Source organism: Oncorhynchus kisutch, unplaced genomic scaffold, assembly GCF_002021735.2.
Source record: "Oncorhynchus kisutch isolate 150728-3 unplaced genomic scaffold, Okis_V2 Okis01b-Okis20b_hom, whole genome shotgun sequence".
Classification (NCBI taxonomy): Eukaryota; Metazoa; Chordata; class Actinopteri; order Salmoniformes; family Salmonidae; genus Oncorhynchus; species Oncorhynchus kisutch.
Window position 1 is genome coordinate 2705372 of NW_022261978.1, and position 19319 is coordinate 2724690.

Genomic DNA, 19319 nt, shown 5'->3' on the forward strand with positions numbered 1-19319 from the left:
AGGAGAGATGTGGAATGACTTGAATAATTGACCGTGCTTGGCAAACTCTGTTCGAGGTTTAGAATTCCCATGTCCACTGGAAGTTCAAAAAGTCATAGCCACAATGACATAATAAATGTAGTCTATTGCTCAACCAGCAACAGCTACAAAATGACTCACCTATTTGGGCAAACAGATTGATATTTATTTTTTCATTCAACCCCCTTCCATAAAAGGGCAGACCTGGGACGCCGCTCATGTGCACCTGCAACAGGCCGTGAGGTGTCAGAAGGCGAGTGCTGATCGCCACCGCAGTGAGGCCCCGGTGTTCGCACCGGGGGACAGGGTCTCGACCCGAAACCTGCCCTTCCGCCTGCCCTGTCGGAAGCTGGGCCCGCGGTTTTACGGACCATTTAAAGTCCTGAGGAGACTGAACGAGGTTTGTTACAGGTTACAGCTTCAACCCGATTACCGTATTAACCCCTCGTTCCATGTGTCTCTCCTCAGGCCGGTGGTGGCTGGCCCGCTCCGGGAGTCTGAGGTTCGGGAGGTTCCTCCGCCCCCTCCGGACATCGACGGGGCCCCGGCGTATGCTGTTCGAGCCTTACTGGACTCGAGGCGTCGGGCGAGGGGCCTTCAGTACCTCATGGAGTGGGAGGGGTACGGTCCAAGAGATGCTGGGTGCCGGTAGAGGACATTTTGGACCCTTCGTTGCTACTGGAGTTCCACCGTCTCCAACCGGATTGCCCTGCGCCTCGGCCTCCAGGTCGTCTCCGAGGTCGGTGTCGGCGCGCGGCGAGGGGAGGTACTGTCACGGTTTCTATTCCCCAATTACATGTTCATTATTTAACCCTCTTTTTCCCCATGTTTTTTTGCGTGATTGTTTAAGGATCTGGGTGTAGCTGGTGCAGAGGAGTCAGGCGCAGGACAGCAGAGATGAGTAACACAAGAAACTTTACTAAAAATTTCCAAATACATGACGTAATACCAAGCCCACAAACATCGGACCGAACTTGCAATAAAACAATCACTCACAAAAACCATGGGGAAAACAGAGGGTTAAATAATGAACATGTAATTGGGGAATTGAAACCAGGTGTGTAAAACAAATACAAAACAAATGGAAAGTGAAAAGTGGATCACGATGGCTAGAAGGCCGGTGACGTCGACCGCCGAACGTCGCCCGCCGAACGTCGCCCGAACAAGAAGAGGGACCAACTTCGGCGGAAGTTGTGACAACCGTAGAGTTACAACAGGACAATGCAGCTGTACAAAGGTTAACTGAAGAAGCCCACTCTCATTAACCCGTAAACTAAAAATTGACACGGTTTACGTGACTTCACTTATAAAAATCTAATCTAATTCTTAGAAAACGTCCTCGGTCACCTTCCCTCACTCTCATTTTCTCAACCGTTTTCCGATAACGTTTTTTTTAAATGGCTCAACAAGAGTATAAGCTTCTCGGTGAGCAGTTGTTTACGTATAAAGGCCAGGTGTTTCCCGTGGCTGACACGCATGAATTAACCACGGAATATATCGACAGCTTGGAACACTTTGAGATCAAGGACAGTGATGTTTTCCTTGTCACTTTCCCCAAATCAGGTAAGTAAACTATTGCAAACTCTTACTTTCACACGGACAGTAGCTACAGAGGTATAATAAACAGGACTGGTGCTTGAACATCTATTACAAATTGAGTAGGTTGTAATTAAAGCATGAATAAGTCAACGTTCGCAGGAAACACATTAACAGCTGACTTTCAGCATTCTCATAGGGAAGATGTATGGCACTTACACAAATGATGATTGGCTGAAAGAAATTGACGATAAGAAGATTGTGGGAGCTGTGTTGATTGACTTCAGTGCAGCTATGCACTTTATCAATCATAGTCGGCTGCTGAAAAACATGTGTTAGGGCTTTACATCCCCTGCTTTATAGTGGCTCGAGAGTTACCTGTCTAACAGAACACACAGGGTGTTCTTTAATGGAAGCCTCTCCAACATAATCCAGGTAGAGTCGGGCATTCCCCACAAGACATGCCATCAGGGGTCTGTTCAAACAGCTAACACACAGCTCAGATAACCATGCATTCCCCACAAGACATGCCACCAGGGGTCTGTTCAAACAGCTAACACACAGCTCAGATAACCATGCATTCCCCACAAGACATGCCACCAGGGGTCTGTTCAAACAGCTAACACACAGCTCAGATAACCATGCATTCCCCACAAGACATGCCATCAGGGGTCTCTTCACAGTCTCCAAGTCTACAACAGACTCTGGGAAAGGCACAGTACTACATAGAGCCATGAATACATGAACTACACCTTATGGGACAACTCGGACTGTGAAGAGACACACACACAGGCACACACACACGCATATGCACACACAAGCTAACACGCACTCTACACACAAGTACATTGTGATGTTGATATATTGTGGGTTGGATGGCGCTGTGTTAAGAAGCAGTGCGGCTTGGTTGGGTTGTGTATCGGAGGATGCATGACTTTCAACCTTTGTCTCTGTAGCGATGAGACAAGATAGTAGCTACTAACAATTGGATACCACGAAATTGGGGAGAAAAAGGGCTAAAATAGTGGTTAGAGCGTTGGACTAGTAACCGCAAGGTTGCGAGATTGAATCCCCAAGCTGACAAGGTTGGGGATTCTGTTGTTCCGCCCCTGAACAAGGCAGTTAACACACTGTTCCTAGGCTGTCATTGCAAATAAAAATAAATATGCCACATTATCTTAACTATAATATACTGTACATGGCTAAAATATATAACCTATAAGGTATGTAAGGTCAGTGTAGTACTGTACAAGCAGCCTTATTGACTGAACCTGTAAGGTGGGGTTTCTCCCTCTCTCCATTTTTTGGAGGACAAACTACATTCACCTTCACTGCCACTTTTCTCTCACTCTCTTGCTCTCTCTCTCTCCCTCTCTCTCCTCTCCCAGGTACAGTATGGACCCAGCGTATCATCACCCTGTTGTTTGAGGATGATTTCCCAGAGGAGGCTAACCAGACCACCTTTGTGAGGATGCCCTGGCTGGAGATCCTGGAGAAGGGGAAGACCTACACCGAGAGACCCTCTCCACGCCTCTTCTGCTCCCATCTACACCAGCAACTTATGCCCAAGGGCCTGCAGAAGAAGAGGGCCAAAGTGGGTGGGGTTAGATGGTTATACATACAGCATTATGCCTTCAGTGAGTGGGTTTAAATGGTAGTGAGTGGGGTTAGGTGGTAGTGAGTGGGGTTTAGATGGTAGTGAGTGGGGTTAGATGGTAGTGAGTGGGGTTTAGATGGAAGTGAGTGGGGTTAGGTGGTAGTGAGTGGGGTTAGATGGTAGTGAGTGGAGTGAGTGGGTTTAAATGGTAGTGAGTGGGCTTAGGTGGTAGTGAGTGGGGTTAGATGGAAGTGAGTGGGGTTAGATGGTTATACATACAGCATTATGCCTTCAGTGAGTGGGTTTAGATGGTAGTGAGTGGGGTTAGATGGTAGTGAGTGGGTTTAGATGGAAGTGAGTGGGGTTAGATGGTAGTGAGTGAGGTTAGATGGTTACACATACAGTACTATGCCTTCAGTCAGACAGGCACAGCAGTGAGGGGAAAGCTAGAGATATACATAATCTTACAATGTAGAAAGACCTGCAGGGACGTACATCACCCCTGTCTCCTCCATACACACTGTTAACCCTATATCACCCCTGTCTCCTCCATACACACTGTTAACCGTATATCACCCTTCTCCTCCATACACACTGTTAACCCTATATCACCCCTGTCTCCTCCATACACACTACACACTGTTAACCCTATATCACCCTGTCTCCTCCATACACACTACACACTGTTAACCCTATATCACCCCTGTCTCCTCCATACACACTACACACTGTTAACCCTATATCACCCTGTCTCCTCCATACACACTGTTAACCCTATATCACCCCTGTCTCCTCCATACACACTGTTAACCCTATATCACCCCTGTCTTCTCCATACACACTGTTAACCCTATATCACCCCTGTCTCCTCCATACACACTGTTAACCATATATCACCCTTCTCCTCCATACACACTGTTAACCCTATATCACCCGTCTCCTCCATACACACTACACACTGTTAACCCTATATCACCCTGTCTCCTCCATACACACTGTTAACCCTATATCACCCTGTCTCCTCCATACACACTGTTAACCCTATATCACCCTGTCTCCTCCATACACACTACACACTGTTAAACATATATCACCATCTCTCCATACACACTACACACTGTTAACTCTATTTCACTCCTGTCTCCTCCATATACACTACACACTGTTAACCCTATATCACCCTGTCTCCTCCATACACACTGTTAACCCTATATCACCCTGTCTCCTCCATACACACTACACACTGTTAAACATATATCACCATCTCTCCATACACACTGTTAACTCTATTTCACTCCTGTCTCCTCCATATACACTACACACTGTTAACCCTATATCACCCCTATCTCCTCCATGCACCCTCTTAACCCTATATCACCCCTAACTCCTCCATGCACACTGCACACTGTTAAACCTATATCACCCGTCTCCTCCATGCACCCTCTTAACCCTATATCACCCCTAACTCCTCCATGCACACTGTTAAACCTATATCACCCCTATCTCCTCCATGCACCCTCTTAACCCTATATCACCCCTAACTCCTCCATGCACACTGCACACTGTTAAACCTATATCACCCGTCTCCTCCATACACACTATACACTGTTAACCCTATATCACCCCTAACTCCTCCATGCACACTGCACACTGTTAACCCTATATCACCCGTCTCCTCCATACACACTATACACTGTTAACCCTATATCACCCCTATCTCCTCCATGCACCCTGTTAACCCTATATCAACCCTAACTCCTCCATGCACACTGCACACTGTTAACCCTATATCACCCCTGTCTCCTCCATACACACTATACACTGTTAACCCTATATCACCCCTGTCAACTCTATATCACCCCTTTCGCCTCAATACACACTGTTAACCTTTTACTGCAGTGGGATAAATCAGGGTCACACAGAGTGTTTCTTGGTAGTCAAACAGATCTACTTTGAAACAAAAGTATACACCTCACATACATGGTTATGGGCTTTAAAAAGAGGACACCTGTACCATGTCAGATATAGAGTTGAAATGTATTCAATTTTGAGTTTGCATCCCAATATTACACTTGATATACATCACAGAAGACTGAAATATAACAAAACGATTTGACGTAAAAACACCGGATTTTCATCTTATGAAAAATATGAATAACATTCCACCCATGAGGCCACTAGAGGGTGCTTTTGGTCATTCGACTGCAGGAAAGAGCTACTATATCTCCCCTATCTCCTCCATAGGTAATCTATGTGACCAGGAACCCTAAAGACATCATGGTGTCCTACTTCCACTTCTCTAAGTTCATGAAGAATCTGGACAGTCCAGAACACTATGACGAGATGCTGGACAAGTTCTTCTGTGGATGGAGTGAGTGCCACTGTTCACCCTCCCTCCATCACATGGCACTTCTTTGGCCAAATTGGCTTCATCAGTGTAACACAGTATCATACAAAACCGTAAGCTAATTAACAACTAACACACACTGACTAGCACTTACTGTCTGCTGTCCTATGTGAACCCATCTCTTCAGTGCTTGGTGGCTGCTGGTTCGACCATGTCAGAGGATGGTACAACAACCAGGACAAATACAACATCCTGTTCCTCAGCTATGAAGAGATGATCAAGGTAACATGACATTTACACTGATTAATGATGTATGTACCACATGAATACCTACACCACTGCACTGACCTATTATAAGATGCAGTAGCCTACATCAATGATGCATCTGATACTACTGCAGCAAGTTGTGCAACAGATGTAGTATTACCTGTGGAATGATCATGATCATGCCGTTTAATCAGCTTCTTAAAATGCCACACCTGTCAGGTGGACGGATTATCTTGGCAAAAGATAAATGCTCTCTAACAGGAATGTAAACAAATGTGTGCACAAAATTTGAGAGAAATAAGCTTTTTGTGCGTATGAGAGATTTCTGTGATTTTTTTAAATTTCAGCTCATGAAACATGGGACCATCGCTACAAATGGTATATATTTCTGTTCATTTTACATGCCATATTGGTTTTATTTCATGTGTCCTGCTACAACAGGACCTGAGATCGGTGGTAGAGCGTCTGGCTGAGTTTGTCGGGAAGAGCCTATCTGATGCAGCTATAGACAGCATAGTGGAGAAAGTCACCTTCAATAACATGAAGAAAGATGACAAGGCCAACTATGAGTTCTTGCCTGAGATCGGCAATGACAAGAAGAAGGGAAAGTTCCTACGCAAAGGTGAGGAAAAGAAGAAATGTTTAGAAATTTAAATTGATACATGAAAAACATGAGTATAGGTTTGCACTGGTATCGTGGGGGGTGGGGGCAGAAAAGAGGTGTATTTAAGGAGGTTTTTAGAACTTCCTGTCTGAAAGTGAGCCCCCTAGACCTCCTTCCAGTGTCAATGTATCTGAAATACATCGAGCACAGCTTTATCTATTTCAGAGCTTTATTGGCAGGTAGCCTAGAGGTTAGTGCGTTGGACTAGTAACCCAAAGGTTGCTAGATCGAATCCCCGAGCTGACAAGGTACAAATCTGTCGTTCTGCCCCTGAACAAGGCAGTTAACCCACTGTTCCTAGACCAGTTAACCCACTGTTCCTAGACCAGTTAACCCACTGTTCCTAGGTCGTCATTGTAAATAAGAATTTGTTCTTAAGTGACTTGCCTAGTTAAATAAAAGGTTATGTAAAAATAATGAATAAAACCATCTCTCTCTCTCAGGTACCATAGGAGACTGGAAGAACTCATTGACGGTGGCTCAGAGTGAACGCTTTGACCAGATCTATCAGGAGAGGATGAAGGACCTGTCTCTCAACTTCGTCTGGGACATCACAGAGCTTCACGGCTGATACAGACACACAGTGGTGGTTCTAGTTAGTATGTGGTTTTCACATAAATATGGTTCCCAATCAGAGACAACGAGAATCACCTGACTCTGATTGAGAACCGCCTCAGGCCCCCATAGACTATGCTAGAAAACCCCACTAAGCCACAATCTCAAAACCTACGAAAAAAAAAACATACATAAACACAACACAAAATAACCCCATGTCACACCCTGGCCTGACCAAGTAAATATAGAAAACACAAAATACTAAGACCAGGGCGTGACAGTATGGCTCCTTGGCCCCCCCCCCAAAAAAGCATCATTCAGCACTAAATAAATTACAACATATAAAAATACTAAAATAAGACTCATAAATATCAAAAAGTAACAAAGACAAATATAAACAAATTGCACCAATCATATATCACACAAATACACAAAGAGAATAACACATGCTGCCCCCGGCAAGATGCAGCACCATGCTGCCCCCGGCAAGATGCAGCCCCATGCTGCCCCCGGCAAGATGCAGCCCCATGCTGCCCCCGGCAAGATGCAGACCCATGCTGCCCCCGGCAAGATGCAGACCCATGCTGCCCCCGGCAAGATGCAGCCCCATGCTGCCCCCGGCAAGATGCAGACCCATGCTGCCCCCGGCAAGATGCAGACCCATGCTGCCCCCGGCAAGATGCAGCCCCATGCTGCCCCCGGCAAGATGCAGACCCATGCTGCCCCCGGCAAGATGCAGCCCCATGCTTCCCCCGGCAAGATGCAGCCCCATGCTGCCCCCGGCAAGATGCAGACCCATGCTGCCCCCGGCAAGATGCAGACCCATGCTGCCCCCGGCAAGATGCCGCCCTGGGCGGCTGCCCATGTCACCTATGCCTAAATCCTCCACTGCATACACCATACTTTCTCTCTCTCACTCTCTCACTCACTCACAAACACAAATACATTCTCTCTCTCTCTCTCTCTCTCACACACACACACACACACACACACCTTAAATATTATTTCCATGAACTGTTAAATTTAGTTCCACAAATATCCTACTCTTTTAATAATGTGAATAAAAATGAAATATATTCATTTAATTAAAATACTCATGCAAATATAATCGGTATAATATACTTCATTACATTAAAATGGAATATTGTAGTAACTTGTGTTTGTGTCTGTTATTAATAATGACTATAGGTTATTATTCGTTTATTATGGGAAATTACTGTATTATAAGCAATAATCTGTATGCGCCATTATTATTATGATGTATTGTCCGTTTATTATGGTGAATTAGGTAGTTGAAGTCATACGGTAAAGGGAGACGGGTTGACGTCAGGGTTTGTATTTACATGGATCCCGAAAACGCTTTCTGATGTAGTCTACTCTCGTAATTAGCTCCCGTATGGAATGGAGGACATATCGGAAGCCTATGCTATTCCTGTAAGACCTGAGCCGCAACCGCTCCCCGTCACATACACACACAACCAACCGGGGTAAGACCTGAGCCGCAACCGCTCCCTGTCACATACACACACAACCAACCGGGGTAAGACCTGAGCCGCAACCGCTCCCCGTCACATACACACACAACCAACGGGGTAAGACCTGAGCCGCAACCGCTCCCCGTCACATACACACACAACCAACCGGGGTAAGACCTGAGCCGCAACCGCTCCCCGTCACATACACACACAACCAACCGGGAATCAGGGAGTGCCTTTTTTTGTTTATTTTCTTTTACGGAGAAATTGTCTACAGAGGCTCGAGAGGGAGAACATAGAAAACTCCTTACTGATATGGCTGAGGCGAATATCTCGGTAACAGAGAGCCAGTTTAGGTGCCCTATTTGCCTGGATATCTTGAAGGATCCGGTGTCCATTCCGTGCGGACACACCTACTGCATGGCATGCATGACCTGTTATTGGGACCAAACCGACCTTGGTCACTACAGTTGTCCGCAATGTCGGGAAGAGTTCATACCTCGACCGATGCTACGGCGGAACACGGTGCTACAAGAAGTAGTGGACAAACTCAAACTGAACGAACTGGCTACGGCGCCGGAGTTGTATCTAGGCGGTGTAGGGGACGTTCCGTGCGACTTCTGCCCGGTTCAGAACAAACTGAAAGCGCTCAAGTCGTGTCTGGTGTGCTTGGCGTCTTTCTGCGAGCTCCACATCTTGCCGCACCGCGACGTGGGGACGTTGCGACGGCATAAACTTGTTGCCGCGGTGGAGAGCTTGGCGGAAAGGCTGTGCGCGCAGCACCGTTTGGGCCTGGAGCATGGCGGCGGCGACGGGGGCGATGCGGTGGAGTGGAGTGGCGACTGTATGCTGTGCGAGTCTGACCAAGAGGAACTGCACAGCATCGATGAGCAAAGGGCGCGAAAACAGGTAATAATCATAATACATGGGACTTATATAGCGCTTTTCAAGGACGCCTACTCATCACTCTGGTGATTAAAACGGATTATAAACAAAGTTGTTTCCTGAAAACACTTGTTGATCTTTCCACCTAGGATTACAAACTGTTAGCCTGGTCCCAGACGTGTTTGTGCTCTTGCCAACTCCATTACACATTGCCAAGCCGAACATTGTTGGCATGACAATGAGAGGCAAAGAGTTGGCACCCTAGTTTAAATGTCTATGGTTGGCACAAAACATGTCTGTACCCTGCAGGCTAACAAACTGCCACTATCCCTAACAACTGAATAGAGGAGAAATAGCCTATGCAATATGGCAGCCTATGAATATGATTGATTGTGACAGATGACATCCCTCCAGTTTGATGCAGGTTAGTTACATCACTGGGAAACACCCCACTGTGCCCCCTCTGCCGTGGTCAGGCTATACTATCTGGGGTATCGCTCCCATACCAGGAGAGTAGGCAGGTGCTGTAGGTGTATGTCACTAAGGGGACTGTAGTGTTTTCTACGCCACTAATGCTGCTCTACTCAGACTGGAGTGCTGCTGACCAAGATTCATTGTCCACTAAATAAGTATATGTAATATACACAGAGTGTTCAAACCATTAGGAGCACTGGCTCTTTCCATGACAGACTGACCAGGTGAATTCAGGTGAAAGCTATGATCCCTTATTGATGTCACTTGTTAAAGCCACTTCAATCAGTGTAGATGAAGGGGAGGAGACAGGTTGAAGAAGGATTTTTAAGCCTTGAGACAAGAGACATGGATTGTGTCTGTGAGCCAATCAGAGAGTGAATGAGCAAGACAAAAGATTGAAGTGCCTTTGAATGGGGTATGGTAGTAGGTGCCAGGCACACCGGTTTGAGTGTGTCAAGAACTGCAACACTGCTGGGTTTTTCCCACTTTCCCGTGTGTGTCAAGAATGGTCCACCGAAAGGACATCCAGCCAACTTGACACAACTGTGGGAAGCATTGGAGTCAACATGAGCCAGCATCCCTGTGAAGTGCTTTCGACACCAAACGGGAGTGCAACTCAATATTAGGAAGGTGTCGTATGTCAAGGTGAGTAGATCATTTGTTTCTCTTTCCCTCCCTGCCTGCCATCTCTCTCGTTCCCTTTTCCCTACCCCTTCTTTTCACCTCTCTCTCTCTCCCGCTCTCTCTCTCTCTCTCTCTCTCACTCTGTGTCTCTCTCTTTCTCTCTCACTCTGTCTCTCTCTCTCTGTCTCTCCGTCTCTCAGGTTCAGTTGCAGGATTCTCAGAGGTCAGTACAGGGAAGGATCAGGAGTAGAGAGAGTGAGCTGGAAGAGTTTCAACAGAGCATAGAGGCTGTCAAGGTGGGAGAGACACAGACACACACACAGAGTGACACAAACATTAAAAAAAGTGAATAGTAACCAGATTAAAAGGCTTTTAGTGCCAGTGCGACTTTTTTCAGACAGTCGCCCCGGAACATAAAACCGCTGCTATCTGGAAGTTTAGTTTATTAATTCAACCATTTTAAAAATCAAGCACACATAAAACTAGAAAAAGCCGTACATGCACATGAGTAAAATCCTGGTGGATAACACACAATAATGTCTGGGACTTATTTCCATTGTGGTCCTCTTGAAACCAGATGGCTATAGGCAAGATCCAACACGTTGCACACGAGGGGAGAAACATTCTACAGATGTAGGATTTTATTTGATCAGTCTGTTGCAGGAGAACTTTCCTGCCATGTAGGACATTTAAAACGTGTAATGTACTTGAGGTTTAAAAAGTCTTTTGAGGTTTGTTATTTCCACTCTGGAAATTCCGACTTGATTTTCCCTTACGAAACATGTATCTGTGACGTGGTGAGGTTGGACCCAGCTGTAGAGAAGAGACCAGACGAGGAATCGGTGGTTAAGGATAAACATAATACTGAGAAACGGTAGCCGCAGGATCACAGTACACTTGAAAAAACAACACTAAGTCTCAAAAACTCACTCAGGAAACGACCACACGTGGTAAACAATTCAAACTTCAAGAAAGGACAACAGAAAACACACCTCTTTTAACAGGGACGTCATAATGAGTAAATAGGACGCCTGAGTGTCGTTAATGTCTCTTGGTTGGTCTCTGCCGCCCTCTGGTGACAGGTGGAACCATGACAGTATCAAAAATAAATATGAAATATAATTTACATAATAATTCACATTTCATGTTGCTGCAGCATTATTTTCCTGCTGTAGCAAACTGTCAGTGGGTCAAATTAAGGTCCTACATCTTTATTGTCTGGCCATGTTGTCGCTCGCTGTCAGGAGCCAGGCTACTCGCTGTCAGGAGCCAGGCTACTCGCTGTCAGGAGCCAGGCTACTCGCTGTCAGGAGCCAGGCTACTCGCTGTCAGGAGCCAGGCTACCGCTGTCAGGAGCCAGGCTACTCGCTGTCAGGAGCCAGGCTACTCGCTGTGAGGAGCCAGGCTACCGCTGTGAGGAGCCAGGCTACCGCTGTCAGGAGCCAGGCTACTCGCTGTCAGGAGCCAGCCTACTCGCTGTCAGGAGCCAGGCTACTCGCTGTCAGGAGCCAGGCTACTCGCTGTCAGGAGCCAGGCTATTCGCTGTCAGGAGCCAGGCTACTCGCTGTCAGGAGCCAGGCTACCGCTGTGAGGAGCCAGGCTACCGCTGTCAGGAGCCAGGCTACCGCTGTGAGGAGCCAGGCTACCGCTGTCAGGAGCCAGGCTACTCGCTGTCAGGAGCCAGGCTACTCGCTGTCAGGAGCCAGGCTACTCGCTGTCAGGAGCCAGGCTACTCGCTGTCAGGAGCCAGGCTACCGCTGTGAGGAGCCAGGCTACCGCTGTCAGGAGCCAGGCTACCGCTGTGAGGAGCCAGGCTACCGCTGTCAGGAGCCAGGCTACTCGCTGTCAGGAGCCAGGCTACTCGCTGTCAGGAGCCAGGCTACTCGCTGTCAGGAGCCAGGCTACTCGCTGTCAGGAGCCAGGCTACTCGCTGTGAGGAGCCAGGCTACCGCTGTGAGGAGCCAGGCTACCGCTGTCAGGAGCCAGGCTACTCGCTGTCAGGAGCCAGGCTACTCGCTGTCAGGAGCCAGGCTACTCGCTGTCAGGAGCCAGGCTACTCGCTGTCAGGAGCCAGGCTACTCGCTGTCAGGAGCCAGGCTACCGCTCTGCCCTCTATTCCCCGGGCATTGACAAATAAAAGTACATTTCAGCCATATGGTTTGGAATCAAATTAAAATAACCAATGAAACCAACATTATTTAAATGTAAATGTTTACTTTCTTGGTGCTTATTACTGAAGAAAACTCTGCTCCTTTACTTTCCTTCATTTGGTGTCCCTTCTCCCCTCTCCTTACCTAGGCATCAGCTGCATTAGTCCTGGAGGACAGCAATACCCTGTTTGTGGACCTGGCCCTCCGTCTGGAGAGGACCAGGGGGGAGGTGAGGGCCAGGCTGGAAGCCCAGGAGAGAACTGTCCTGGGCAGGGCAGAGAGAGAGCTGGAGACCCTGGAGAATGAACTGGAGGAGCTGCGGAGGAGAGACAAGGAAATGGGCCAGCTACTGATGAGGGATAATGCTCAGTTCTTACAGGTGGGGGTGGGGTGGGGGGGGGGGGACTGAAGGGAGAGAAGGAAGAGCAGGAGAAGAGAAGAAACTGTGAGGAATTGATGGGGAAAGGGAGGGATAATGGAGAGAAAGAAAGACTGGATGCAAGCTGAAAAATAAAGGAGAGAGAAATGTTAATGAGGAAGACATGGAGAGAGCTACAAAGAATAATGCAGTCAAAACAGACAGACAGACAGAGAGAGAGAGAGAGAGAGCGATGAATGGTGGCATGATAAAAATGCTTTACTCATCACCCCTCTCTCCTCCATCCCTCCCTCTCTCCTCTATCCATCCCTCTCTCCCTCTCTCTCCATCCCCAGGAGGCTCCCCTGCTGTGTGTCCTCCCACCCACTGGGCGGCGCCCCCGAGCCCCTCTCATCCTCCCCGCAGAAGGCTTCAGTGCAGCCCGCAGAGCTCTGTCCCACCTCAGGGCCCGCATGGAGGAACTCTGTAGAGAGGAAGTGGACAAGATCAGCCACGCAGGTGGAGGGAGTAAAGACACACACACACACAGACACACACACACATACACTGGTTTATTCTCAAACACACACAACTGCATGCAGCTTTTCACAGCTATGCTCTCAGAGACTCCAATAATGCATCTCAAATGACAATGTGTGATGTCACAATGTGACACACTTTTTTACCTCTCTGTAGTGAACGAGAGCTCCTCTGCCTGTCACATGTCTGGTGGAGAGTGTTTGAAAGGTAAGCCCAGAGAAACAGGACGCACACAGTTACACACACACACACAGCTCTCTCAGGGTCACCTCTGTGGTGTGTTTCTCATCTAAGACTCAGGCTTTAGGGTGAACATGTCTGGCCAGGGGATGTTAGTTGAATCGTTTTCAGTAACTTCTGATATGATTCATTTGGATGGAATGTAACACTGATTCCTCTTTGTCTCATTCTCCCCCTCCCTCCCCCTCTCTCCTCCCTCCCCCCTCTCTCCCCCCTCTCTCCCCCCTCCCTCCCCCTCTCTCCTCTCTCTCTTTTTCTTTTTCTTTCTTTCTCTCTCTCTCTCTCTCTCTCTCTCTCTCTCTCTCTCTCTCTCTCTCTCTCTCTCAGTAGCAGTGCCTGCATCGTTTCCTCTCTCTCCCCTCTCTCTCCATCCTTCGGACCAGAGGATGAGAGTATCCTTCCTCAGGTGTAAGTACTGACACACACTCACACACACATACACACACACAGCAGCCTTCCTGAGGTGTAAGTACTGACACACACTCACACACACATACACACACACACAGCAGCCTTCCTCAGGTGTAAGTACTGACACACACTCACACACACATACACACACACAGCAGCCTTCCTGAGGTGTAAGTACTGACACACACTCACACACACACATACACACACACACACCCACACACAATAGCCTTCCTGAGGTGTAAGTACTGACACTCACACACATACACACACACACACACAATAGCCTTCCTGAGGTGTAAGTACTGACACACACTCACACACACACATACACACATACACACACAATAGCCTTCCTGAGGTGAAAGTACTGACACACACTCACACACACACACATACACACACACACACACACAATAGCCTTCCTGAGGTGTAAGTACTGACACACACTCATACACACACACACACACAATAGCCTTCCTGAGGTGTAAGTACTACCCACGATACACCTTGTCAGCCTGATGATGCCACCGGTATACCTTGTCACCGTGGCAAGGTTGCCCTGGTCACGTGGTATCCCGAGATGACCTTGTTGTCACACCCTGCTCTGTCCTACGCCATCCCTTCACCAGACACACACACACACTGACACTCATACAAACACACACACTGCCATACATACAAACACACACACTGACACGCACACAAACACACACAAACACAGGTGTTGACATACCGTTGGCACAAACCCAGAGCTACTCAGAAAGGGGATCTCTCTCTCTTTCTCCCATGCCATCCTTCCCTCCTCCTCCTGTCCCCCTCCTCACCTTCACAGTTAATGAGGGCGAAAAGGTAACCTGAGAACGCACTTGTGTCCCAAATGGCACTCTATTCCCTATATAGTGCACTACTTTAGACTAGGGCCCTGGTCAAAAGCATTGCACTACATAGGGAATAGGGTGCCATTTGGGAAGTACTCCATGTCTGTCTGGTGCTTTCTTTACCTTCATGAATCGTAGGTGGATATGATATTTCTGACATTTTGTAGTCTGTTGTTCACGGTGAACAACAGGTACATGATGAGACAAGCCCATGGACAGGAGGAGATCATGGAGACGGGTGTTAGGTTTAATAATTCACACTGTCTGGGTTAGAGTAAAGCCCATGGACAGGAGGAGATCATGGAGACGGGTGTTAGGTTTAATAATTCACACTGTCTGGGTTAGAGGAAAGGCCGCTACGCACTTTATGTAAACTAGGCAAACGCAGCGACGGAGCGTCGTTTTCTACGTAGTTCTACGTACTTTTGTGAGGCTCAAATGTTGGAACGGACCGTATATGGCTCTCCGTCGCTCTGTTTGCATAGGGTGTGTAGGACCCTTAAGACTGTGGCAGGCATGTACGGTATCTGTCTGGGCTAGACGTCAATCAGAACACTGGCCCTCTGTCCAGGCAACCAAGCTGTTGCGTAATAGTGCGTTGTTCATTTCTTGTATTTAATTCTAATAGTTCTATTAGATTAAGACTGTCCTATTTGCAGACAGACATTCATATGATCACTGTTCTTTTTACTGAGCCGAAAACTGCTGTGTATTTAGTTCAATAGTCTCTGTTACAAATACTACCCGGTGGTCATGATAATGCTACTGAGAGTTTATGACACTTCTAAGCTAACAGGTAAATAATTGTCATGGATTGTTCAATCAATCACTCTGGACTCAGGCATCTAATTGATTGATTGGTTGGTTGATTGATCTCCTCAATCTCCTGTCCCCGGACCCAGACACTGCCCACCCCCACCCTGGTCTTCCTGAGGGTCCCGATGGATCTCTCGCTCGCTTATCCTTAACCCCCTTCTCTCTCTCTCTCCAGGCTCCTGTCGTCTGTCCCTGGATCCAGACACTGCCCACCCCCACCCTGGTCTTCCTGAGGGTCCCGATGGATCTCTCACTCGCTTATCCTTAACCCCCTCCTCTCTCTCTCCAGGCTCCTGTCGTCTGTCCCTGGATCCAGACACGGCCCACCCCACCCTGTTCCTCTTGGAGGGTCCCCAGGGGGCTCACTGTGGAGAGGAGCCCCAGTCCTACCCCCTCCACCCCTTGCGCTTCGACTCCGTGGCCCAGGTCCTCTGTAGGGAGGGCCAGTTTGGAGGGGCCAGCTACTGGGAGGTGGAGTGGAGGGGAGGAGGGTGGGTGGACATTGGGGTGACGTACAAAGGGATCGGACGAAAAGGTAGCTGCTTCTATTGTTTTTTCTGTCAGTTATGTTGAGCAATTTGCAAATGTCAACATTTCACACACAAAGTGTTTGTAATAGTGACTTTCTAATCAAGGCTTTGTCTGAAACGGTATCCCATTTGGCTCGGGACAAAACGTGTGCACTATATAGGGACAGCCAAAGGTTTTCTTATCAAGATTCCCTGGTGAAGGTTTCTATTCATGTTTTTCTCTTCTAAAGGAGGTGGAAAACCGTGTCTGCTGGGACGCAATGAGAACTCATGGCGTCTGAGATGCACGCACGCCGGTTACGCCGCGTGGCACGATAACCGGAAGACGACCGTAGCTGCGCCCCTGTGCCCGCGGATCGGCGTGTTTCTGGAACACCAAAAGGGAGCGTTGTCGTTCTATAGTGTGGCGTCGGACGCCGTTTCCCTGCTCCACACGTTCAGGTGTCCGTTCTCTCAGGCGCTGTACCCAGCGTTTCGGTTAGACCTGGACTCCACACTGTTGATATGTCCACATGAAACACACAACGGGAACTAACCTCTAACCTCTTCCCATCTGATCTCTTCTGTTGACCCAATGGGAACCCATCCTAGACCCCAAACCTAACTCTGCTGCCCTCTCTCTTTCTGAACACCTTCTCTTCACCCAATGGGAACCCATCCTAGACCCCAACCCTAACTCTGCTGCCCTCTCTCTTTCTGAAAACCTTCTGTTGACCCAATGGGAACCCATCCTAGACCCCAAACCTAACTCTGCTTCCCTCTCTCTTTCTGAACACCTTCTAATGACCCAATGGGAACCCATCCTAGACCCCAAACCTAACTCTGCTTCCCTCTCTCTTTCTGAACACCTTCTGTTGACCCAATGGGAACCCATCCTAGACCCCAAACCTAACTCTGCTGCCCTCTCTCTTTCTGAACACCTTCTGTTGACCCAATGGGAACCCATCCTAGACCCCAAACCTAACTCTGCTTCCCTCTCTCTTTCTGAACACCTTCTGTTGACCCAATGGAAACCCATCCTAGACCCCAAACCTAACTCTGCTTCCCTCTCTCTTTCTGAACACCTTCTGTTGACCCAATGGGAACCCATCCTAGACCCCAAACCTAACTCTGCTTCCCTCTCTCTTTCTGAAAACCTTCTGTTGACCTAATGGGAACCCATCCTAGACCCCAAACCTAACTCTGCTGCCCTCTCTCTTTCTGAACACCTTCTGTTGACCCAATGGGAACCCATCCTAGACCCCAAATCTAACTCTGCTGCCCTCTCTCTTTCTGAACACCTTCTGTTGACCCAATGGGAACCCATCCTAGACCCCACCCCTAACTCTGCTGCCCTCTCTCTTTCTGAACACCTTCTCTTCACCCAATGGGAACCCATCCTAGACCCCACCCCTAACTCTGCTGCCCTCTCTCTTTCTGAACACCTTCTCTTCACCCAATGGGAACCCATCCTAGACCCCACCCCTAACTCTGCTGCCCTCTCTCTTTCTGAACACCTTCTCTTCACCCAATGGGAACCCATCCTAGACTCCACCCCTAACTCTGCTGCCCTCTCTCTTTCTGAACACCTTCTCTTCACCCAATGGGAACCCATCCTAGACCCCACCCCTAACTCTGCTGCCCTCTCTCTTTCTGAACACCTTCTCTTCACCCAATGGGAACCCATCCTAGACCCCACCCCTAACTCTGCTGCCCTCTCTCTTTCTGAACACCTTCTCTTCACCCAATGGGAACCCATCCTAGACCCCACCCCTAACTCTGCTGCCCTCTCTCTTTCTGAACACCTTCTCTTCACCCAATGGGAACCCATCCTAGACCCCACCCCTAACTCTGCTGCCCTTTCTTGTTATGGCCAGAACCCTGCTTTAGCGTTGCCAGGTACCTCTACTCCTCCACTGTGTTTTTTAAATGAACCTCCTAAAAGCTCCATCCAACAACTGATTGTTTACTCATTGCTGTTGCTCGACATTTCAGTCATTTAGCACACACTCTTATCCAGGGCAACGTACAGGAGCAATTAAGGTTAAATGCCTTACTCAAGGGCACAGCAACAGATTTTTTCACTTAGTCAGCTCTGGGTTTCAAACTGGGCAACCTTTCAGTTACTAGCCCAACACTCTTAACCGCTAGGCTACGTGCCTCCCTGAAATATCAACTCAAGGTGTCAACTCAGCATAGGTCCACGGTAAGGGATTAATAATTTACATTGACATCAATCAATCATTTTTGAAGTATCGATGCCAAAAAAACTCTAATCTGCGCTCAACTCCGTGGAGGCGTTGTGTTACTTGGATAGCCTTACCTCGGCCTATCACAAGTCACCAAACTAGTGATGCTGAAAAGACAATGTTGTTGTGTAAGGAGAGTCTGAACTGAGCAGCGTATTGTATGCATGGCCTCTCCATTCAAATATCATTCACAATGTGGCCCTATTGTAAACAGAGACTTCAGCAGCCATGAAGCCATCTTGATCAATCACCCTATTCTATTGATCACTGTGACTGTTACTTAACAATAACATAATGTGAAACATTGCAATGTAGCCGAATGTGGAATGTAGCTATTTCAAAATACTATTAGTTGGAAAGGCTTTGAATGCCATTATATCATCATGAAAGGACATTGAAGGAAATATGTATTTGCTATAAAGTGCATTATTTCATGAGTTATAGTCAGACTAATAGGGGGATAGGCTATGCTGAGTAGCCTATGGTTTCTATGGCCCCATCTCTCTCTACCTCCCCATTCCTTCAATAATTTATTTCTCTGTGACAATTACAATTAATGTGTAGCTTTGTATTCATGTGGGCTGTGTAACTGTGACTGTCTTCAATAAACCAATTATACATTTTCAATCTCAATTTTACTCTCAACGTTCCAATTTTCCCCTTCAGAGCATAAAACAAGAAAAGGTCTGCCCCTAGAGGGCGTGGTCTGGGGGGAAGTCACAT

At 47.8% G+C, this 19319-nt stretch overlaps 2 protein-coding genes across 5 annotated transcripts; both read left to right on the top strand.

The window, feature by feature from the left end:
• Window positions 1-526: 526 nt before the first annotated feature.
• On the top strand, window positions 527-8137 carry LOC109880962 (amine sulfotransferase). 2 transcript variants are annotated; one of them, XM_031811294.1, is made up of 6 exons: window positions 527-784; window positions 2943-3148; window positions 5396-5522; window positions 5686-5780; window positions 6207-6387; window positions 6873-8137. In XM_031811294.1, the coding sequence occupies exons 2-6, from the start codon at window positions 3026-3028 to the stop codon at window positions 6998-7000; spliced, it is 654 nt and encodes a 217-aa protein (XP_031667154.1). In that variant the 5' UTR covers window positions 527-784; window positions 2943-3025; the 3' UTR covers window positions 7001-8137. The 2 variants fall into 2 exon arrangements, with proteins under 2 accessions (XP_031667154.1, XP_031667153.1); XM_031811293.1 differs by lacking the exon at window positions 527-784 and adding an exon at window positions 1360-1581.
• Window positions 8138-8297: 160 nt separating this feature from the next.
• On the top strand, window positions 8298-19223 carry LOC109880961 (E3 ubiquitin/ISG15 ligase TRIM25). 3 transcript variants are annotated; one of them, XM_031811289.1, is made up of 8 exons: window positions 8298-9368; window positions 10643-10738; window positions 12741-12971; window positions 13307-13469; window positions 13647-13697; window positions 14058-14138; window positions 16128-16373; window positions 16599-19223. In XM_031811289.1, the coding sequence occupies exons 1-8, from the start codon at window positions 8775-8777 to the stop codon at window positions 16901-16903; spliced, it is 1767 nt and encodes a 588-aa protein (XP_031667149.1). In that variant the 5' UTR covers window positions 8298-8774; the 3' UTR covers window positions 16904-19223. The 3 variants fall into 3 exon arrangements, with proteins under 3 accessions (XP_031667149.1, XP_031667151.1, XP_031667150.1); XM_031811291.1 differs by having other exon boundaries at window positions 8299-9368; window positions 14064-14138; XM_031811290.1 differs by having other exon boundaries at window positions 8301-9368; window positions 14061-14138.
• The last annotated feature ends 96 nt before the right edge of the window (window positions 19224-19319 follow it).

Excerpts from the sequence above, each read along its gene's own strand:
- LOC109880962 (XM_031811293.1), top strand. The coding sequence starts at position 1,416 with ATGGCTCAACAAGAGTATAAGCTTCTCGGTGAGCAGTTGTTTACGTAT. Across the intron at positions 5,523-5,685 it reads CAAGTTCTTCTGTGGATGGA|TGCTTGGTGGCTGCTGGTTC; the intron begins GTGAGTGCCACT and ends CCATCTCTTCAG. Across the intron at positions 5,781-6,206 it reads GCTATGAAGAGATGATCAAG|GACCTGAGATCGGTGGTAGA; the intron begins GTAACATGACAT and ends CTGCTACAACAG.
- LOC109880961 (XM_031811289.1), top strand. The coding sequence starts at position 8,775 with ATGGCTGAGGCGAATATCTCGGTAACAGAGAGCCAGTTTAGGTGCCCT. Across the intron at positions 12,972-13,306 it reads ATAATGCTCAGTTCTTACAG|GAGGCTCCCCTGCTGTGTGT; the intron begins GTGGGGGTGGGG and ends CTCCATCCCCAG. Across the intron at positions 13,470-13,646 it reads GGACAAGATCAGCCACGCAG|TGAACGAGAGCTCCTCTGCC; the intron begins GTGGAGGGAGTA and ends ACCTCTCTGTAG.